This window comes from Gadus macrocephalus, chromosome 20, assembly GCF_031168955.1.
Source record: "Gadus macrocephalus chromosome 20, ASM3116895v1".
In the NCBI taxonomy this organism is placed as follows: Eukaryota; Metazoa; Chordata; class Actinopteri; order Gadiformes; family Gadidae; genus Gadus; species Gadus macrocephalus.
This window is the reverse complement of record NC_082401.1, coordinates 2,538,445-2,562,126: the sequence shown is the minus strand read 5'-3', so window position 1 is coordinate 2,562,126 and position 23,682 is coordinate 2,538,445. Positions and strand designations below refer to the sequence as shown.

At 43.9% G+C, this 23,682-nt stretch overlaps 1 protein-coding gene across 1 annotated transcript; it reads right to left on the bottom strand.

Annotated features, from left to right (window-relative positions):
* Positions 1–840: 840 nt before the first annotated feature.
* On the bottom strand, positions 841–22,820 carry neurod1 (neuronal differentiation 1). Its single transcript, XM_060040520.1, has 4 exons — positions 22,670–22,820; positions 20,641–20,867; positions 10,440–10,669; positions 841–2,209 (listed from the first exon to the last, which is right to left on the bottom strand). Exons 1-4 carry the CDS (start codon positions 22,760–22,762, stop codon positions 1,707–1,709), a joined length of 1,053 nt encoding a protein of 350 aa, XP_059896503.1. The 5' UTR covers positions 22,763–22,820; the 3' UTR covers positions 841–1,706.
* Positions 22,821–23,682: the final 862 nt, after the last annotated feature.

Genomic DNA, 23,682 nt, shown 5'->3' with positions numbered 1-23,682 from the left:
TTTAGTCTAACTATAATAATAATACATTTCATTTAGAGGCGCCTTTCAAGACACCCAAGGTCACCTTACAGAGCATATAGTCATCATATAGTCAGTTTAACTCTGTCTCTATAGGACTCTGGTCTAACTCTGTCTCTATAGGACTTTAGTCTAACTATGTCTCTATAGAACTCTGGTCTAACTGGACTAACTATATTTAACATAGCACTCTGATCTAAGTGGATTAACCTTATCTCTATAGGACTCAGGTCTAACTGGAGTCCTGTTTTATTGAGTTGTACTTACATTACATACATTAAACCCAGCCCCAGGCCTTCGTACCAAGCTTATATACAAAACATAGGACATTGTGTTGGCAAAAAAGAATAATATACACCTCTTTATTTGCATGGTTATCTTATTACAAAGGCTTTTAAATTGCATAATTACAGATTATTGCTAAAAGATTGTTTTCTTTGACATAATAAAGGGTAAGGAAAGGACTAACATTAGTAAAGTTTACTCCAGAATCTAGACTCAGTCTAACTAAAGGACTCTGGTCTAACACAGTCTATAGGACTCTGGTCTAACTCTGAATCTCGTCTAACTCTGTCTCTATAGGACTCTGGTCTAACTTGATCTCTATAGGACTCTGGTCTAACTCTGTCTATAGGACTCTGGTCTAACTTTGACCCTACGGGACTCTGTTCTAACTCTGTCTATAGGACTCTGGTCTAACTCTGAATCTCGTCTAACTCTGTCTCTATAGGACTCTGGTCTAACTCGATCTCTATAGGACTCTGGTCTAACTCTGTCTATAGGACTCTGGTCTAACTTTGACCCTACGGGACTCTGGTCTAACTCTGTCTATAGGACTCTGGTCTAACTTTGACTCTGGTCTAACTCTGTCTCTATGGGACTCTGGCCCTTCTCTGTCTCTATAGGACTCTGGTCTAACTCTCTCAATAGGACTCTGGTCTAACTCTGTCTCTATAGGACTCTGGTCTAACTCTGTCTCTATAGGACTCTGGTCTAAATCTGTCTATTTGGGACTCTGGTCTAACTTTGTCTCTGTAGGACTCTGGTCTAACTGTCTCTATAGGACTCTAGTCTAACTCTGTCTCTATAGCACTTTGGTCTAACTCTGACTCTGGTCTAACTCTGTCTCTATAGGACGCTGGCCTAACTGTCTCTATAGGACTCTGGTTTAACTCTGTCTCTATAGGACTCTGGTCTAACTCTGTCTCTATAGGACTCTGGTCTAACTCTCTCTATAGGACTCTGGTCTAAATCAGTGTATTTGGGACTCTGGTCTAACTTTGTCTCTGCAGGACTCTGGTCTACTTCTGTCTCTATAGGACTCTGGTTTAACTCTGTCTCTATAGGACTCTGGTCTAACTCTGTCTCTATAGGACTTTAGTCTAACTATGTCTCTATAGAACTCTGGTCTAACTCTGTCTCGATAGGACTCTGATCTAACTCTGTCTCTATAGGACGCTGGCCTAACTCTGTCTCTGTAGGACTCTGGTCTAACTATGTCACTATAGGACTTTAGTCTAACTATGTCTCTATAGAACTCTGGTCTAACTGGACTAACTATATTTAACATAGCACTCTGATCTAAGTGGATTAACCTTATCTCTATAGGACTCAGGTCTAACTGGACTAACTATGTTTATAGGTCTAAATTGTCTAACTCCCCCCCCCCCCTCGTCTCGATATGGTTCTCATGACTCGTGAAAGATGGCATTCAGTGTAGTCATGCATCTCTCGTGGGGGGCGTGGCTTCTCTCACGGGGGGCGTGGTTTCTCTCGTGGGGGGCGTGGCCGTCGAACCCCATCAGTCCGTCGAGGGGGTGGGTAGGTGCGTACAACAGGGGGCCGTAGTGTTGCAGACCGAAGGGGAAGTCCCCTGCCGCCACTTCCTGTTTGAAGGAGGAGAAGTTCCCGTTGACGCTGAGGGGCGGGCTGAGGGGGGCGCCGTCGAAGGCGGGGCTGGAGCAGTCTGTGAGGAGGGGGCCGTCGTACACGTAGCTCAGGGGCTTGGCCCCGTGGGAGAAGTCCAGATGACCATATGGGGGGCTGGGCAGACCCGGGGTCAGACCGGGACCCTGGAAGGAGTAGGAACCCCCCCCCTGGAGGTGAGGGTCACTGCTCTGCTCTGGGAGGAAGGTCCTGGGGTTGAGCTGGAGACACCCGGCCACCAGGTTGGTGGTAGGCTGAGACAACCCTGCAGACAGACCGATGGTCAGACAGCCAGGTTAGTCAAACAGACAGACAGCTTAGCTCAGTCGCGGAAAAAATGGAATTAAAGGAAAAAATATATATATTGATGAAACAATGTTGAACAGACGGCTATTACAGAGCCACCCATGGAAGAAGGCTTACCAGAAGTCACAGATATATGAAGTAACACCACAATAATATCTTTCTATTATTATTTTGCATTAATTTAGCAATTTGCACGTGACATGTTATATGAGTTAATTTGTTAGCTAAACTTTACAGAGGGCCTGGATAGAGGACAGCCAAATGCGGAGGACACATGTCGTCCACATTTTTGTCACATTTGTTCGCAGGAGATTCGACCCTGAGGGTGATTCACACTTGATGCTTTATATGCAGACATCAATGTCATTTAGACATCAGTAGAATCAACAGGGGGTTTAAGGTGGTGGGCTTGCAAGGGGCGGGATATGACGTAGGGTCTAAACTCGCAAGAGGCGGGATAATTGTGGCTGCTGTCACTGTAGTTTCTTTTGGTTTGACCACAGACAAAATGGAGGCAGAACGGGCAGAACTCATCGCGATGATCTTAAATGTTGCTAGAATGATGCAACATATATTTTGATGAAACAATGTTGAACAGACGGCTATTACAGAGCCACCCATGGAAGAAGGCTTACCAGAAGCCACAGATATATGAAGTAACACCACAATAATATCTTTCTATTATTATTTTGCATTAATTTAGCAATTTGCACATGACATGTTATATGAGTTAATGTGTTAGCTAAACTTTACAGAGGGCCTGGATAGAGGACAGCAGCTCAGGTCAGTCTCTATGTTGACCGTTGCATCCACAAAATCCGAAGCATCGATCGATGAATGATTGGAGCATGAGTTAGAGACAAATAGAAGAAACAACAAAGATGAAAAGCGTCGGGAACGACTGCATTACCGGAGAAAGAGAGCAAAAAAATATTATTTTTTTGCTTCATTTCACATATAACAAACACTGGGCAAAAGTAGTTTATTTCTGTGTTTAATTGAGAAAACAGGGAGTGGAAGGACGGGACCCTAATCCCTATAATGTTCGGCTAACTGTTGTCAATAATAATAATTCAAAAAAAACATTTTCTATATACGCGTGCAGCTGTGAACTCATCTATTGTAATCTATTGTATGATGTATACATGTATGATACGACCTATCTTTTAGCATTCACCGCAAATGACTCAAAAATATTTTTCAACCATCCAGCGAACAAAAGGCAACAGGCTGATTATCATTTAGGGGGGAACTCAATGACATGCAGAAGCGTCATCAAAACGCTCACTCAAGTGGTGTGAGAAATACTGACTTTCTACTCCTCATTCACATATAAGGTCATTGACATTTCCTATGGAGAAAAGGGTACAAATGTCAGGATGTTGTTCACACATACAGCCCATCAGGAGAATATCAGGACTTACACGTGTGTCTGAAAGCAGCTAGTGTGTGAGCATTTGATTATATTATAAAATGAGTCCATTTATGAGAAGGGTCCAGCTGCAGGCTTGGGTGTTTCCTTCATGACACAAGAACGTCCATTAGGCGTTCCTGGTTGTGTTTCATCGACCAATCACAAACTGTTTTGAAAGGCATACTGGGTTTCGCAAGGCACACTGCGAAGCATAGTTTCAAGGCATACTATGCTCTTCGTAGCCAGAGAGCCTGTTGGAGACCCTCTCCGTAGCCCATCCAATATTTTTTTCTATTATCTATCTATCTCTAACAAAATCATTTCCGGAATCACTTCTCCGGTTTGACTTTGCATCTTATTTACTTTGTACATTGTTTACTTTGCACATTACAGAACAATAAACTGTTATTCAGGGATGAAAGTGCGTTGACATTTAACAAATGGATGGCAACTACTATTGGTTAGTTGCTGAAAAAAGTTGCTTAAAGTTCTATTCATTTACAGAAGCACCTTAGTGAAATAAACAAAGTTTAACAACAGCTAAGGCAGCAACCTATGGAAGAGGATTAGAGCCACACATGAGAAAAAAAGAAAATTGATTTTTGAGAATATCTTATCATATATATATTTTTTATATGATCAAATAAACAACCTACCAGGAATTGCTGCTCAAGGAGGTGTGTAATAGATAAAAAATAAATACAGTTTTGCAAAAAGTGTAGTCTATAGACATAATGTCTCAGCTGGGAGTGTGTGTCAAAGGCGGGGCTGTTATCTCGATCTTGCCGTTGTCTTGCAACGTCTGCGTCCACACGCGTGTGTGTGTGGTGTGTGTCTGTACATGCATGTTTATGCGTGCATGTGCGTGAGATGTGTGTTTATGCGGTGTGTATGTGTGCGTGCCTGCGTGCGGTGTGTGCGTGCGTGCTGTGTGTGTGTGTGTGTGTGTGTGTGAGCTGCGGGATGCTTGGCACATGCGCACTTGACCAAGTGTGGAGGAGTAACTTGTTAGGATAGTAAGATGTGTTGTTGGTTCACCTTTACAGAGGGCCTGGGGGGTATACCACAAACCTCGCTGAACATACCCAGGCTTTCTTGGGAAAACCTGGCTCGACAGAGCCGCAACTCGCAATCAGAGTTAAATGGTACCACAACGCTCACTTTAGATTCAATTAGTTGAACCAGGTTTTCCGCTTTAGGTTCAATGCGCGTTCACATTAAAGGGGCGTTTCTGGTGTCATTTGACTCACCCTTATTCAAAATAAATCGTGCGAGAGCGGTGTATTTCATCCAAGGCGAGCAGTGTATTATTATGAACTCCTGCGAGGAATTCAAAGTACAAATCACAGCCAAGGGGAACACGGTTGCCCATAATATGGCTAGGGTGGCGTGCTGGCAAAAAATAGCCGACGTGTTAATTCGTAAGTGAAAAGATTCTGCATATTGTCTAAAAAATATTATGTATCATCATCCCTTTTACCCCCATATATGTGGGGCCCCATGTTTGCTCCTACGAACATGGGGCCAAGTCAAAAATAAATATAAAAATATTATTCAATGTGTTAAGTTGTAAGCATCCATTTGAATAATTTCAGGTGAATTTAGCCTATGATTTGGTTTTCCGAATATGGAGGTGATTTTTCTCAACAATTCTCACAGCTATAATATGAATTTGTAGAATAAATTATGCCTAGGCCTAATTGTGTCACTGACATAGCGGTTATATAAGGGATAATGGACAACACGGCACTTGACTATAGGTTAATGTACGTTGAACGTGCGGGGCCACCTTCGAACTTGAAACACAGACACACTGCGCAACACTAGCCGCGTTTACATGGCGCATCTGATCCGCATAGATTTCTATGCGGAATAGATCTGTTCCTAAAATGTGATCCCCTACTGTATACATGGCAGTAACAAAAGTGTCCGTTATGACTCTCACACCTGACACATCTCTGGACCGGCGGCGACATAATGGACGTCTTATCACTATTTGGCATTGTGAATTTGATTTTAAGGAAAGCACAGCAGGAGAGAGCTTTTCTCAGCTACGTCCGATCTTTATATTTACCCCCACCTCCGCCGCAAACAAGAGGAATTTGAATGCGAGTCCGCAGCCAAGACTGGTGGGAGAGAGTGGTCTCTCTAAGTTAAGAAGTATTTTAACGTTCAGCCTGCAAAAGTAGTAGTAGCCTACTCATTTACAGTTATCTCGGACGCGCGCGGGCACTACAATACGCGAACACGTCATTAATAAACACCCATGTCCCGTCGCTTAGCAACCGGACACGCTTACCGGACTACTTACGAACAAAGACGTGAATCAGGCAATAAATCCACTTTCCTTGACAGCAGTCAAGTTCGGTGTGCATAAAAGTACCAACGGAGCCCAGTGGACCAATTGCGAACTACTGCAGCTAAACCCCAATCTGTTCGTAATAAGTGTATACATGACGATTAAAACGGACAACACCACCTCTTCTATTCGGCATAGAATTCTATGCCGAACAGATAATTGTATTCCGAAGGAGGCGTATATATGATCATTTTCTATTCCGCATAGAAATCTATGCGGATCAGATGTGTCCATGTAAACGCGGCTAGTAAGTGCACGGCTTCTTTGTGTAGCATTGACTACATACGGTCCAACAAGGAAGATCAAATAAAGAATACCCTCTGATGAGAATCTGTATCTCTCATAAAGAATATCGTCAGACAATGCCAAGGGATCGGTTCTGTCCCGAAAAACCCTCTGTCTCCGGAGAGACGCCTGTACGATAAGTGCGCCGGGGTCCACGGGAACACCCACAAATGGTGACTCCATTATCGGAGGAGGGGCTAGGAAGCTGCGCACGCCGATATAAGTAGCCGATCTCCGGGTAGACTAATGGTGCGTTTTAATATTCATCCGTCTCGGAGGTCCGAGGACGTTGCCTAGCGACATGCACAAACACGCCCCTTTTCCTCGGACGGCGAACTCGCCATCTCGGTTGAACTCAGTGGTGACCGAGCAAAATTCTGAGACAGAATTCAAGATGGCTGCGCCTGGTGTGACTTGAAGTATGAACTGTTTTCATTGTGCTTGGACCACTTTGGTGGTTTAAATGGCAATTTCAATCACTCGTATTACTGCAATACCTTACTAGAATAGAATAGAATAGAAATAGAATAGAAAGCCTTTTATTGTCATTGCACGAGTGAAGTACAACGAAATTTTTAGTAAGCTTTCCCAATTGGTGCATTCGAGAAAATAAATAATATATAAATAGAACAAGAACAACAGTATACCAAATAGAAATGTAAATAATGTAAAATAAATAATAAAGTAAAATAAAGTAAAGTACAATACAGCAGTGGGAGGTTAGGGGGTGGTCAGTCAGTCGGGGGTCAGTGCATGTGTGTGTTCAGGGTGGATACAGCTTTAGGGAAGAAGCTGTCTCTGAACCGTGAAGACCTGGTTCTGATGGACCTATAGCGCCTGCCAGAGGGCATCAGGTCAAACAGGTGAAAGCCAGGGTGGGAGCTGTCCTTTATGATTCTCTCCGCTCTGCTTAGGCAGCGGGAGATGTATATGTCCTTCAGGGAGGGGAGGGGGCAGCCAGTGATCCTCTGTGCGGTGTTTACCACTCCCTGGAGTTTCTTCCGCTCTGCCTCAGTGCACTGTGAAAACCACACTGAGATACAGAACGTCAGAAGACTCTCGATGGTGGAGCGGTAGAAGGTCACCAGCAGCTTCTCTCCCACGTTGTTCCTCCTGAGCACCCTGAGGAAGTGAAGCCGCTGCTGAGCCTTCTTGACGACCGCCGCTGTGTTGGCAGTCCAGGAGAGGCCAGCAGAGATCATGGTGCCCAGGAAGCGGAAGGTGTGGACTCTCTCTACACAGTCACCGTTGATGTAGAGGGAAGCCGGGTCTGCTCTGCTTTTCCTGAAGTCCAGGATGATCTCCTTAGTTTTTGCGATGTTCAATGCCAGGTTGTTGTCTGAACACCACGATGTTAACTTCAGGATCTCATCCCTGTAGGCAGACTCGTCTCCCTCTGAGATCAGTCCAACCACCGTTGTGTCGTCCGCGAACTTCACTATGGTGTTGCTGAGGTGGGTGGGACTGCAGTCGAAGGTGTACAGAGAGTAGAGGAGTGGGCTCAGCACACACCCCTGTGGAGAGCCTGTGCTGAGGGTGCGGGTGGAGGAGAAGTGGGGACCGAGTTTCACCTTCTGGGGTCGATTTGTGAGGAAGTCACTAATCCAGGAACAGGTGAGCGGATCGAGACCCAGAGCTGACAGTTTGCAGACCAGGATAGCCGGGATGATGGTGTTGAAGGCTGAGCTGTAGTCAATGAAGAGCATCCTGACGTAGCTCTCCCGGTGTTCCAGGTGACTCAGCGCAGCATGAAGGGCTATGGCAATGGCGTCCTCGGTGGATCTGTTCGCTCTGTAAGCGAACTGGTGAGGATCTAAGGTGGGGGGGAGGAAGGCTTTTATGTGGTGTAGGACCAGCCGCTCGAAGCACTTCATAATGATGGGTGTGAGTGCTACTGGGCGGTAGTCATTTAGAGTGACCGGTGCCGATTTCTTGGGTACGGGGATGATGGTGGAGGACTTCAGACAGGCTGGGATGAAGGCCTGTGTCAGGGAGAGGTTGAAAATTGTTGTGAAGACCTGTGAGAGCTGGTCAGCACAGCCCTTGAGGACCTTCCCAGGAAGTCCGTCTGGTCCGGCAGCTTTCCTGGGGTTGACTCCACTAAGCACACGTCTCACATCCTGCACCTGTACAGTCAGTGAGTGGGTGCTGTGAGCTGGTGGGGGCTCGGGTGGTGATGAAGCTGAGGTCTGTGATGTCCTTGATGTCTCGAAGCGGGCAAAGAAGAAGTTCAGTTCTTCTGCCAGCGAGATACTTGAGTTCACAGTTGTGGTGTTGTGTCCCCTGTAGTTTGTCAACTGTTGAATGCCTTGCCACACCTGCCGTGGGTTGTTTTCAGAGAGGTGATCCTCTATTTTCCTCCTGTAGTCCGCCTTTGCCTTCTTAATTCCCCTCCTCAGGTCGGCTCTAGCAGCGCTGTACTGCTCTCTGTCTCCAGACCTGAAGGCGGTGTTGCGGACCTTGAGGAGCGTCCGGACCTGGCTGGTCATCCAGGGCTTCTGATTGGGGAACACACGAATGCGTTTGTCCACTGTGACGTTTCCCACACAGAACTTGATGTAGGAAAGTACAGATTCTGTGTGGACAGCCAGGTCCTGGTGTTTAAAAACATCCCACTCAGTGTGTAGGAAACAGTCTTGTAGTTGGGAAAGTGCATCCTGAGGCCACGTGGTGATGGTTTTGGTCTGTAGTGGTGCACTTCTCCTGAGAGGGGTGTATGCAGGGGTAAGGAGCAGAGAGAGGTGGTCTGACTGGCCTAAGTGAGGTAGTGGTATGGCTCTGTAAGCATGTTTAATGTTGGTGTAAACATGGTCCAATGTGTTTTTCCCTCTGGTCGGACACTTCACGTGCTGATAAAACTTCGGCAGGACAGACTTTAAGTTTGCCTGATTAAAATCACCGGCTATGATGTGAACACCGTCGGGGTGAGCACGCTGCTGAGTGTTTATGGCTTTTAGCAGTAGAGAGAGAGCTATGCCAACGTTGGCATCGGGAGGAATGTAAACAGCCGTGATTAGCACTACTGTTAACTCTCTGGGCAGAAAAAATGGGCGACATTTAACTGTAATGTACTCTAAGTCCGGGGAGCAGTGTGTGTCTATAGTTGTTGTATTTATAGACCAGCTGTTGTGTATAAAGATGCACAAACCACCTCCTCTGCTCTTACCGGAGTCTTTGTTGCGATCCCAGCGGTGGACGGTGCGCCCCCCCAGCTGTACGGCTGCGTCCGGGATCGACGGGTGAAGCCATGTCTCGGATATTACAGACACGCAACAGTCTCGTACATAGCGGTTACCGTTGGCGAGTAGTTCCAGCTCGTCCATTTTGTGTGTCAGAGATCTTGCGTTGGAGAGGAACATACTCGGTAGAGGAGGCTTATGTGGGTCTTTCCTCAGTCTTGCCAGGAGGCCGGAGCGACGTCCCCGCTTCTGCTTCCTCTCCCTTCTCCGTCGGCGCCGCCTGCCGCAGCTGATGACGATCCACGGAGAGCCTGGTGGTCTCGCTATCTCGTCCGGGATGTTGTTGTGGCAATGAAAGTCGGCTGTGACCGGTGATTTTCTGTGAAAACCCACGTCCAGTAAAGCCTGTCTACTGTAGCAATTGTTTCCTTGCGTAGTAGACACAAACAAAAACGTAAATAAAAGCATAAAAAACAAATAAAGCACCGAAAGGGAAGAGCCGTTATAAGCCGCTGCGACCGTGCGCGCCGCCATGGCAACCAGAGCTGCGTCCGTATCTCTGCCAAAGGCCTATAGCCTACTTATTTTGGAGCGCTTGGTGCTCTGCCAATGCTACTGCGACAACAGCTTTCCGGGTGGCGTCCATGTTTTTCTCCAACGACCGAGCGAAATAATAAAACGCGTGTGGGCGTGGCGTCAGATCCGAGATCCGAGTCGGTTCGCAGAGAATACTCGAACGCAGCATGAGCTGAAAAGCTGCTCCCGACCAGGTTTGGTTGCGAGCGTAAGTCACCATGGTGATACAGCAACGCTTAAAGAGATCGACTTTCGTGGTACAGCTAACCCAGGCTTTCAGCTCAACATACCTCGCTAACCCTCTAATCGAGCTTCGTAGTACAGGCCCCTGGTCTGTCTCTATCTATATTATTTTATTAATGTGTTGTTGGTTCACCTTTACAGAGGGCCTGGACGAAGGAGAGCAGGTCGGGGGCCTTGCCCGAGTGCAGGACCTCGCTCAGGGCCCAGATGTAGTTCTTGGCTAGGCGCAGGGTCTCGATCTTGGACAACTTCTGTGTCTTGGAATAGCACGGCACCACGCGCCGCAGCCCCTCCAGAGCGTCATTCAGCCCATGCATCCGGTTCCTCTCCCGGGCGTTGGCCTTCATCCGACGCATCTTGAATCTTTGAATGGACACCACCTCAGTGTTAAACCAGTGCTTACTTTAAACATGTTATTATTAACAACCTCTGTGTTAAAACAGAGCTTACTTTAAGCATGTTATTATTAACCACCTCAGTGTAAAACAAGAGCTTACCTTAAACATGTTATTATTAACCACCTCAATGTTGAACCATAGCCTACTTTAAAGGTCCCCTTGTATGCTACTTTATGAATGCTTTTATATAGCTGTTAGTGGGCCCCTAATAAAGTACTTGAAGTTGTTCAAGAAATTCGGCCTTGGTACAAAATTACAGCCACTACAAGCAAGTCCCACAATGAGATTTCGACAAACGTGTCGCTTTTTAGAGGTAGATCAAGGTGGTAGATGGGGGTGTGGCCCTGAGCAGCTTGCGGCCACGGTACCATGCGCTCGTGTTTACAGTGGATGTATCTCAATAGCGAGGCGCACACAGCTTTTGGCCGTGTTCTGTAAATATTCTAGACACTCCGGTTGCTCTGTCGGCAGTCCTGGAGCTCTATATCTAAATAATATCATATTATGCATAGATATCTATATCATATAATAAATATTACCAAGGCCAAAAGCTGTGTGCTCCTCCAGGTGATATTATGAATCTCAAACAACTGTGTTGGGTTCTCCCACGTCTCTGGTTCTTCCACTTCCACATCAATCTGAAGTAGACTGAACCGCGACATGGAGGAGAAAGGGATTGTTACCCGCGATTATTGACCATGATGTCTCCCACGGGAGCCTCGCTGCCCGCTGCCGAGGAACTACCGCCTCGGCAGCGGGCAGCACCGAGCGCTCCCAGCGGTGGTGCCTCAGCAGCGGGCAACGGGCAGCGGGCAGCGGGGCTCGGGCGGGAGACAACCGTGGGCAACAATCCCTTTCTGCTCCATGACGTGGTTCACGTACTTTAGGGAGTCAAAGCCAAAGTTCCTTTCCCCAAATTCCTTCTCAACCATGGCTGAGATAACCCCCACTACGAGTCTCGTTGGGGAAATAGAACGGTTATCCAAATAAAGAAATGTACTTGCGATAGTGTTTGTATTCACACCACACACACACACACACACACACACACACACACACACACACACACACACACACACACACACACACACACACACACACACACACACACACACACACACACACACACACACACACATGTGGCGCTCACACGTTCTTAGCTCATTGTCTCATTGGCGGGCCAAATTCTCTGGGCGGTCAAGGCAGAGAAATGGGAGGTAATTTGGCCCCTTATGACGACATATGGGGCCAAATTCGAAATTGGAGCTGAGCTTTCATTTTTGGGGCGGAGCAGGATACCTAGTGCTCGTTTTACACCTAACGCCATTTCTAGCTACTGGGGCAGGCTAGGGAACTCACATTAATATAAGAAAACCTCACAAAGTGACATTTTCATGCAATGGGACCTTTAAGCAAACCTTTAATATGAAAAACCTTATTATAAACCAAATCTCAAACCTTTCAATATCAACCACCTTATTATAGTATTGAATTTGTATTTTTTAATTAACCTAAGGGAGTCATTTTTTATAAAGCACGCGTGCGTTAGTAAATTGCACACGTGCTAAAGTAAGTCGCGCGCATGCTTTTTTCCTGAGGTGCTCCAAGTCAACAAACTAATAACAATGCCATATGACGTAGGTATACATGTTTAACGTCAGCTGAGTAAGAAAAATCTAAATCCGAGCCAGGGGGAGTATTCGTGCCCACCCTCAATATGTGCGTGAAACAGCTAGTTTACACTCAAACTTTACTTCTGTAATAGTGTCAGACAATGCATTGAGCGGTGCTGAAGTGCAGATTTCACGCCTCCAGGCTGTTAGCCACAGCCACACACAAAGCTGTTTACAGCAGTTGCTGGTGGTGTTCGGTTAGCCCCTCATCTCAAGAAGATGTTCCCGGTGCGAAACGAAGATTCCCAAAGAAGACGACATGAAGAATGAGTGGTTACAATTCACTTTGACCACATTCTCCGCAGTACAGCCACAGCCTTGCTTTGTGTTCGCCTCATACTGTATAACTGAGAACCGGGCACCGTATGATGCAGTGACTTCGCCACGGTCAGTCCTATTGACAGGCAGTTCCAACTTTGTTGGCCCAACCTGTAGGATCCAACCTGTAAGTATGCTTTATTAGTTCTGGATTTCTTCAAACAACAGCTACTAACGATTGTTAGTTGAGTCTGTCGTAGCTGAGCGGTACACTGCGAAAGATAGCGAATGTGTTTAACGTTTTGGTAGGTCTCGGTTAACTTTCTAGCTCCCATCATTGTGCTTTTATGTTTTGGTTCATCAGCTGTAGTATTATACCTTGGCTAACTTGTTCCCCAAAGGTATTGTGTCGATTTGGATTCATAATTATAGAAGCTGTAATGTTACCGTAATGTTATTAGGCCTTGTACATGGTCACGGCAAATATTCAATACTAGAGAATTACTAAACAATGAACAAATAACATATTCAAACACCACAATGACTTAGCTTGAAATGGATCATTGACTTCTGACATTCTATAATTGTAGGCGAACAGGGCAGCAGAGAGAGAGGTCATGTTTCCCGAAGCTCCGCTAGGCATTGGAAAAAACTACTTAATTCGTTCAGATCTACTTTATCTTATTTTATTTACCTAACAGTATATAGTTTGTTTCCGTCGTCCTCAATCGCTCGATTCAACAATACATTTTGGCACTTTTTACTCCCGGATCAGACCGCAGAAAAAGCCTTGGACTTTCCTATCGCCAACATGCCTCTGTATTCGGATATCTCTGGCACGGAGACTGGGAAATGCACAGACTGCACCAAACTGCAACAGACATTGGCTTTATTTGAAATGAGACTAGCAGCATTAGAAAATTGCAAAGGACTCCTACAGGATACAGTGCCGATGGGTGAGTTTGCTGAGCTCACTCAGATACAGCAAGATGACCAAAGTTACACTGTATCCTTCCCGAAGCTGGACAAGAGAGAGACAGTTCCAGCTGCGTCTCACTGGCACAGAGTCGGCGCTAAGCCAAAACAACATACCAAAGTGAATCAACAAGTTCACTCAACGCCAAATGCTAAGCTACCCAAAGCTAAAGTTACATGTATCAGCCGGATTAGCCCGTCACTGAAATTAACCCTGCCACTGAAGAACCCGTTCCTGCCACTTCAAGAGTCCACGAACGCGCCTGCCACCCATGCACCCCTGAGCCCCGAGATGCATCCGGACGGACAGTGCGGACAGAGACGGAACAACCAGTCGCCACGGAGGCGGGCTGCGCATGTGTCTGCCACCGTCCAACAAGGGCCCATCTCAGAGAAAGCAGATGAACCAGACACTCTGATTATTGGAGACTCAACTATCAAGGATATAACCGGTAAGAAGATCAAAACATGCATCTTCCCATATGGAATGGTTAGTGATATCAACTATAAACTAGCCAAAATCATATTGGAAAACCCCAAAATATCACAGATTATTGTGCATGCAGGATCTAATGATATTCAAAGAGAACAGTCAGAACTTCTGAAGAGGGATTACACTGATCTATTGGATACACTGGACAAAATACACATCAAGTCATTCATCAGTGGACCCATACCAGCAGTTGACAGGGGAATAAACAGATTCAGTCGTCTACTTGCACTGAATACATGGCTTTCCAGAGTCTGCAATGAAAGAGGAAGGGGCTTTATTGACAATTTCAATTTATTCAACTTAACTTATAATTTCAATTTACTTATAAATCTAGGGGTTATCATGGATTCTGATTTACATTTCGAAAGTCACATCAAATCAGTTACAAAATCTGCATATTATCACCTTAAAAATGTAGCAAGACTTAGAGGGCTCATGTCCACCGAAGACTTACAAAAACTTGTACATGCCTTTATCACTAGTAAGCTTGATTACTGCAATGGTCTCCTTACAGGTCTCCCAAAACAAACTCTGAGGAAGCTTCAGCTTGTTCAGAATGCTGCTGCTAGAGTTCTAACAAAGACCAAAAAATTTGATCATATTACACCAATTCTGAAATCGTTACATTGGCTTCCTGTAGGTCAGAGAATTGATTTTAAAATCATGTTGCTTACCTATAAATCCCTACATGGTTTAGGCCCAAAATATTTAACTGATATGCTTCCACTACATCAGCCTTTTAGACCACTAAGAAGCTCTGAGACCAATCTGTTAATTATCCCCAGAGTAAACACAAAACATGGGAAAGCAGGATTTAGTTACTACGCAACAAATAGCTGGAATAAACTCCCAGAGGATTTAAGACTTGCCCCAACTCTGAGCACCTTTAAAACAAGACTGAAGACTTTTATGTTTGCTATAGCTTTCTGCTAAATCTTAAATACATTGCACTTTCTAAAAAGCTTTTTTAACTTTGCCTTTATTTTCTATTTTAATACTAAAATGCCTTTTTAACTTTCTATTTTTTGTATATGTTTTTCATTTACTTACCTATTATTTTATTTAATTGTATGACAATGTTTATATGTGAAGCACTTTGAGTCTACCTTGTGTATGAAAAGTGCTATATAAATAAAGTTGCCTTGCCTTGCCTTGCCTAGGTTGTATTTGGCGATCATAAGCCTACAATGAAAGGTAGGACTGCAAGCTACAACTGCAGGAATTCAAGGTTGTGTTCCCCAAGTCCAGGAAGGGGAAAGGCGCAACAAAGCCAATCAAAACACACCGTATATACAGTAAGTTGTAAAAAACAAAAAGGTTTTATCTTTGAATAGAAGAAGAAAAACATTTCTATAATTATTGCCCCATGTACTACATGTTCATGGAATAAAGAAAAAAATAAAACACCCAGGACCCAACAAATGCTGAGGACCCATCACCATTTGTTGAAGACGATCCCCATCCCTGCAGACCTGTCATCCCAGTATGAAAAAAGCCCCAAAGAAGGAGGTAGTTGCCCCCCATGTCTCCTGCTTCAGTCAAGGGGCGACCGGAAACATACTGTCCAGCCAGATCAGGAACCTCCTGGCGTATCCGGAGCACAATACACAACGGGATGACCTCCCTGACATTCTGTCCCAAGTAGCACCAGCTGACAAAGCTGTTATAGGACAAGTTCCAACACCTGTATGGAGAGGATTTATTACCAATCCTGTTGAAAACAGTGTTTACTGTGTATATCCAGGGATGCTTCTGTGAAGTGTTTGGATGATATGGTATAATGAAACATTACTGTTTCAATTCCATTCAAGACAGTTGTATCTCATTAAAAACATACATATTCTTCTGTCCAGGGCCGGCGCTAGTTATAGGCGAACTAGGCGATTGCCTAGGGTGGCAAATCCCCGCCCCCCCGGGGTTTGAGATCTTGCCTAGGGCGTAATTTCACATAGTGCTGGCCCTGCTTCTGTCCTATGCCTCAAAGGTTCATAGTCCGCTCTAAGTATGTTGTTTATGTTCTGCAGTCTATAGGGATTCAAGTACTAAGGATTTAGGCCTGGTTGTTGCACCATGCATGTAGGGTGGACTGGAAGTTGCTTCATTCGTCTTACAACCTAATGAGAACAATAAGTCCTGAACAACAAATAGTGTTTAATAATAAAGCAAATAACTCCTGATGCAACATCATTGCATGGGGCATATTATTGATCTAAGACACAAAATGTATTACAAATTCAATAGTTCATATAAAATAGCGGAAGGATAACGTACAGCGAATGTAGATACAGATACAAGATACAACAAAAATAATTGTGATGTACTAACGATACATCTGAAATAACCACAACAAAACTACATACCAATGAAACGTCCTATTCCGCTCCTGGTTGCGACAGTGTTTTGGCTCCAACTGTTTGGACTGACTTGATTCTGTATCAGACTCGATTCGGTATCAGACTCGGGGTCGGCTGCATCAAAGCTTGACTTGCCTGACACTCATAATGTTTACAACTTCTCTGTGGTGTAAATTTGCACACCAGCAAAGCGTTCAATTCAAGTTGGCGGCGAGTACAGTCGCAGCGGCTCGGAGCTCTCCCCCTAGTTGCAGTTCTTTTGGTGTTTCTTGTAACGTTTACTTTCTGCGCTGTGAGCCTTTCCCTTAAACTGGGAACGAACATAACTTACAACTGACTGCACATCTTGAATATTCCGAACACAAACTACATTCCACCCCCCCCCATCTGCTATACCGGAGGAGCTGCTCCGTACATCGGTGCCTGCCTGTATAACGAGCCGAAGCAGCAAGCGGGGCAGACGGAGACGCGAGAGGGAGAAAAAGCGGGGGAAGCGGGACGGCAACAAAGCTAGGCTAAGGAGCTCACCGGACCGACCAGCTTTGCCCAGCCTGTTCATAGTGAACGCTCAGTTCATTGTCAACACGATCGACAAACTCAGACTCAGAGGCTTCTCACTCAAACTGGTTAAGTGGCTGTGCTTTCTTTTTCACCGAGACCTGGCTGAATCCGAACATCCCTGATATTGAGCTAGCAGGGCGGACTGTTCACCAAGCGGACCGAACAGCTGACTCCGGTGCCGTGCTCTTTTGGAAAAAGTTTGCCGAGAGTTTGTCAAGATCGCTTGTAACTCACATTATTTGGTAAAGTTTCGCTATGATATCTATCAAGCAAAAGGGGAGGAAATTGTATTATGCACACGTGGAGATACGCTGTTGTACCGGCTACACACTTTATGTCTTTTTCAAGCAATTTCATTACTTCATGGACTTTCACTAATATATTTTGTAGATGGGGTGAGTAATCCTGATTGAAAACATAGTTTGTCTCTGAGAAAACGTGTCCCTGGCTGCATGCCAGGGACATAGCATTTCGCCTTTTACCCTGCATCCAGGAATCTTTCTATTGTTGCTCTAGGAGGGGCTGTTAAATCCTTAGGCTTAGACACCAGTGGAGGATGGACCTTTTCAATATTAATCTCCATGTCTGGTGGAGTACCTGCTGAAGCAGCTCTTTTCAGGATTTTGAAAATTCATCTGTTGTTCTGTTTCAGTCTGTTTCGGAGGTCATCACGGTCATCACGTCAAGTATGTTTTGGTCTTGCTGATCTTTGTTGCTAGCAGTGTTTAGGATAGTTGGTCTTGGCAGTCCCTATTTATCTGCCTTTTGTTTGCTGGGGTTCTTTTGTCAAGTATTTTAAGGTCTCATTTTGTCTGGGTACTGTCGGGGTTTAACATCATTAGGCTTCAGTTGTCCCCTTTTCTTTTGTCAAACGGAGCTCCCTCTTTATGCTGTAATCCTTTCATGACTTAAATGGAAGTTCCTCTTTAAACAGATTCTCGATATCTCTTTTACGTGTTGAGATTCAACGATGTTGATTTATAAAACGTTTGTAAGCTGAGAATCCAGATTCCAGCAGTATGAGCCACATCATTCTGCAACCTTAACATTCTGCAACCTTTATTTCCCAATAGGTCAGTTACATTCGATTAGGTTGCATGTCAATGGTGTCATAGACCCTTTACCCACTAACTTTTGGGGAAACACGCCAAAACAGTTGAGACCTGATTTATTGATGTATTCGATCAATACTACGATGTGCTATATAATAAGTGGCTAATGCATTCGATCGCATCTGATATGCATTTTTATCTTTCCGAGAAGACGAAAACGTTAGCTGAGATGGTTTCCACTAATGTAAACATAATGAAAGTCAGTGTTCTGGTATCATATACAGTGTATGTTAAGTCGGTTTAACCTGTATTATATACAGCAGGGGTCTCAAACTGAGTGGGGCCAATTGAGGCCCGCGGGATGATATTTTGTGGCCCCCTACTTGACATCAAAGTTTAGTGTTAGTGCGGCCCACGCGTTGTTGTCAAACGCACCTTTTTGCTGAGTGGCTTCCCACGCTTTTTTATTGCTTGTGATAGGGTGACCAGATGTCCCGGTTTTGCCGGGACAGTCCCAATTTTGAGTCGCGTGTCTTGAGTCCCGACAAAAGCCAAAGGACGCTAAAATGTCCCGGTTTCCACCAACCGCTATGAAATGTCCCGTGTTGTCAGCGATACCATAGCCAACGTGATCCAATGATAGCCCAATCATTAACTTAGATTGGGTCAGTTGTGCTCCTTTTTTCTGTTGAATAATTAATGCGGCCCAGCCTGACCCAGACTCTACCTCCAGCGGCCCCCAGGTAGGTTGAGTTTGAGACCCCTGATATACAGTCTATATTAAGTCAGTTTGACCTGTATTACAGTCTATGTTAAGTCAGTTTAACCTGTATTATATAAAGTCTGTGTTAAGTCAGATTGACTTGTCTAATATACAGTCTATGATAAGTCTGTTTAACCTGTACTATATACAGTCTATGTAAGGTCAGTTTAACCTGTATTATTTACAGTCTATGTTAAGTCAGTTTAGCCTGTGTCCTATAGGCCCAATCCCAATGTCCGGACTCATGGACGTTGATGTGCTTTCTCGCAAAATTATTAAGGCCTTAGGGCTGTCCCAATGTCGAATTCCAAAGGGCGTGAGGGTTTGAGTCCACACTGTGTAGACTTCACCTAAGGGAATTACCCACAGTTCAAAATGTTGTGACGTTTACCGCGGAGACCATAGGGAAATCCATAAATTAGGAAGGTAAACAACAAGACGACTCTACTGTCAATGCACGACCAGATGGGAATTTCTGCCTTTTTCTGGATCATTTGGATTAGCCCACCAAAGAGAGGCTCTTTTGGCTACCTAACGGCTCTTCATAGTACTAATTATACCTTTTATAATTCAGCCAAATGAAGCCCGTTCTGACTTATGATTAGTGTGTGTAGGCCAATAATCACCTGATTCAATACATCCTTTATACTGAAGTATTCATAAGTAAAAATTAGATTTTTCTAATATCAATAAATTGCTGTTGCCAATTGTCTTCATTGCATTAAAAAAAGAAAAAAGAGAATTCCCAAACCGGCAAGTGTCTTGCCGGTTTGTTTAATCTTTGTCATTAAACGTTGCCAAGGTAACATGTGCTCTCGTGAAGTGCTGTCCCAATCCCATATATACCTATCTGAGCCGATGTGGCCTCACGCACTCACTCACTTAGCACCTGAGATCAATTAAGTCCGTGAGTCCTTAGTCCAGGGCTTAGTCAGGGCTCACTTTGGGATTTGGCCATACAGTCTATGTTAAGTTTAACCTGTATTATGTATTTAGTGGGAAATTTTATTTTATATATTTTAAGTGGGAAAGCGACATTAGAGGAGGACTGAGTGCTCATTAAAGCAGGACTGACTGAATCCTCGACAGGTTCCCACCGAGGCTGGCCTGTGATGATTATATTTTCCCCAAGCGTCAAAATGTAGCATATCCAATATCTTTCTCATAAAAAAATAAATAAAAATAAACCTTAATTCTAGCTACAATACATTTACAAAACATAATAAATCGAATATAAGATAAATAAAGCACATCTTAGAATATAAACCACCTAAGATAATTATATTAATCATTTAATTAATTGTATTAAATTAAATTAATTATATAAACACCTCATTATGAACCATATCTTTATCTTTACTCAAAGTGCGAGTTCAAGTAATTAAAGTGTGCGTGCACTTTATACCAAATATCCCCCTCCTGGCCTCCGGAGAACTCGGACCTCCGATTCAGATAAAGAACAGAAAGCAGAACAAGAGTCAACAGTCTCTGCCCTCCGCCGCTGGAGACAGCTCTGTTATCTTATGAGGTCAGTAAATCATCTGTTAAACCCGACACTTCTTTTTAAATAACATTAAGCCATCCCTTATCTCATTTTAAACCTAGTTTAAATCTCTTAAGCAGAGATTATTTTACTTTAATACACCACCACCACCCGAGAACAGAACCAAACTTAAGGCTCTGAAAATAACTAATGCATTACTTCATAAAACATTAATGATAACTATTATTTTCTTCAAATCAAACCCAACAGATGATCTCTAGATGATGAATGAATGATGGATAATTAATGATGATAATGAAACACCTCTGCATGCGGGATTTGGTCATTTTCTTCTCCTTCGGCCCTCGCCTTTTGGGTTTGTTGTCTCCATCTTCCTCCCCTTCATCCTCCTCCTCTTCTCCCTCCTCCTCGTCTCCCTCCTCGAGCCGTTGACGGTCCTCCTCCTCTTCCCCCTTCACTTCCTCACGTGGCTCCCGCACGCCGCCCTCCTCTAGCACGCACTCCTCCGTACAACACTTGGTCATTTTAAACTATTAAATTAAAGCATAGAAATGGTTTGGAGTTACTATGAATAACTTTCTGTACAAGACTTTAACATCATTGTTAAATGACCAATACTAAAGTGTTAGAATAAGGGCTTCTATTGAAGTTACTGCTCTGCGCGCAGGGCCCCTCCAGGGGCCCCTCCTGTGACCGACCCAGAGGCCCTCGATAGATGACCCCCAGACGGCACACAGGGCCCACATGTTGTCGGAGCCCGCTCATCATGAACCACATGAGGAATTGCAACCGGCCGCAACGTCTAGAATCATTCAAGTGAAATCGAACCGAAAAAACCAAGAGTGGGGGCCCCCATCGAGGGGCCCAGGGACACTCAGACCACAAAGGGCCTCGCTATAAAACAACAAAGGCTTAAACTGAACAGAGCTGCTGAACACGGTTCCTGAAAAATGCTAAACATCGATTTATTTACATATACTGATTACATACTCTGATGACATGCACTGAATGGAGTCAGCCAGGGTCGCATAGTCTAGACAGTAGCTAGTCTCAAGCCGGCTTCCAAATGACCATCAGTCATGGTGGAACGGTATTTTGACAAAATAATCTTTGTGTGGGAAAAGGCAAGGCGGTAGCACATTTCCTCATGTTTGGGTGCTTTTCCTTTGTGAGTAAGTTCCCAAATTGTCCAGGAGCCATGGACTTAAGGTCAGCTTGTACTTTCAAAATCTCTTCCTCCACTGCGGACGTGTGCAGGGGAAACACCCCTGCAATTTTTAATGCGAGTAAATCAACCTCAACATCTTCCCTAAATGGATAGCACATAAATGTAGCGATTGGCTTGAGTAAAGAAAATTCTTGAAACCGTTTGCCAAAGTCTGACAGACAATTTTCGTCGAACAATTGGTCAATCCAATAGAGATGATACTCCACCTCTAGCACCATTTTTTTTAGGCAAAGAGTTTTTAGGGTTTTTTGGAATGTCCCGTGATCTACCCGCACAACCTTTGTGATTGAGTGGTCGATCGCGATCGACGTATTGGGCACCTCTACAGGGGACCTACATCATGCATACATAAATTGTATTTGTCTATGATTCTTTTTTTTTGACGAATGACAACAAATAGGCCTGTGTTGCAAAATGTAAACACATTTTGTAAAGGTCATTTTCAGCTATTAAGTCAAATAATTTATTTTATTGTATTACTATAATCATTCTTATCGTCATTATCTGGAAACGTGTATTTTGTGTGTGCGTGTTAGAGGAGTGGAGAAAGAGAAAGGAGAGAGAGGGATACTATACAGAACAGGTTTTTAAACAACTAATCTATCCATCTATAGTTAAATATTAAACTCATGAAATTTGACGTTTGAGCAGAAGAAAAATCCATAACTTTGGAAAACATAAGTTTTCGCAAAAGATGCACACATTTTGAACATTAGACTTTATCTATATAATTATAGATCTATAAATAGAATTACAGATAATTATATAATTATTTGAAATACCAAAAGCAATATTTGTTGTTTGTATAATACTAAAAAATATTATTGGTATTATGAATGTAATCATTGTAGTTATTATTTGGGAATATATAAATATATATTAATCACTATATGAAAGTCGGATTCCTATTAACTAAATTTGACCACTGATAAACATGAGTGCTTGAAAAAAGCATGAGTGCGTTAATAGCTTTTCAATTGACGTTTGTAGCAATTATTGTATTTTAAACTTAAAAATAATAATACAAATATTAAAGCCACCTAATTCAATCTTTGTTATTTAATTGAAATATTAGCATTTGTTAACAAAGTAATTGAAACATACCTGTTCCACAACGAAGAGTAGCAAGATCCTCAAGTCAGTGTGTGTGCGTGTGTGTGTGTGTGTTAGAGTCACAGTGTGTCCTCTTTTATGCATCCAAGATGAGAGAGTGAGACTAAGAGAGAGAGAGAGAGACAGGGAGAAGGGGATGAGGCTCATCCCCTTCTCTGTCGCTTTCGGCACGAGCCATATGGTTCATTACGTCATGAAAACTCTCTCTCTCCTCCCTCCCTCTCTCCACCTCTTTCTTCCTATCTCTGTAACCGCTCTCTCCTCATATCTCTCCCACTTGCACCCTCACTCTCTTTCTCCACCATCTCTCTCCGCCTCTCTCACCCCTCTCCTCTCTCTTCACCCCCCCTCTCTCTCTACATCTATCTCCCCTCTCTCCTCTTTCTATACCTCTCTCTGTTTGGAGACTGGACCATCTGTCAACAGTTGGTCCCCCCCCCCCCCCCCCCACACACACACACACACACACACACACACACACACACACACACACAGTGTTGAGAAAGATGAAGGTGTGTTAGGTCAGTTTTAACAAATATTTATAATTAATGTATTATTTGTAATCAATTTCTGAAAATATTTCTCTGATTTTGGCACATGGAACATATACTATCTGTTTAACAATTATTCATCAAATGAATATATATTTTAATTAATCGATGGATGATTTGGATCTAAAAACGTAGGATAATCACAACATATCCCTGAGAGATGTATTAAAAAATAACTCAAATGTCTGGTTAAATGTAGATAAATATGTTAATGTCTCAAAGTCAGCTCATAAACTGGGACTCTGAGAGGCTCAGGATGGAGGGGCAGATTTTGTAAATGCAGTAAATTTTCTCACAGGATGTATAAAAAGTTTGTGAAAAGTAGTTGTGTTTAAAGCCTAAACCTAAACAAGAAGTAGTGTTGTCTAAACTAGTGGTTCCCTACCTTCAAGGCGGACCAGCGATTTGTCTTCAAGACCCATCGTGAACCACCAGGGCCCCGTTTCCCAATAA

Bases quoted from the DNA above. Each gene is read 5' to 3' on its own strand.
- neurod1 (XM_060040520.1), bottom strand. From the start codon at position 22,762: ATGCATAAAAGAGGACACACTGTGACTCTAACACACACACACACACGC. The intron at 10,670-20,640 runs GTGTTTCATTAT...GTCCATTCAAAG, and splicing joins ACCAAATCCCGCATGCAGAG to ATTCAAGATGCGTCGGATGA. The intron at 2,210-10,439 runs GTGAACCAACAA...GTCTGTCTGCAG, and splicing joins CGTCCAGGCCCTCTGTAAAG to GGTTGTCTCAGCCTACCACC.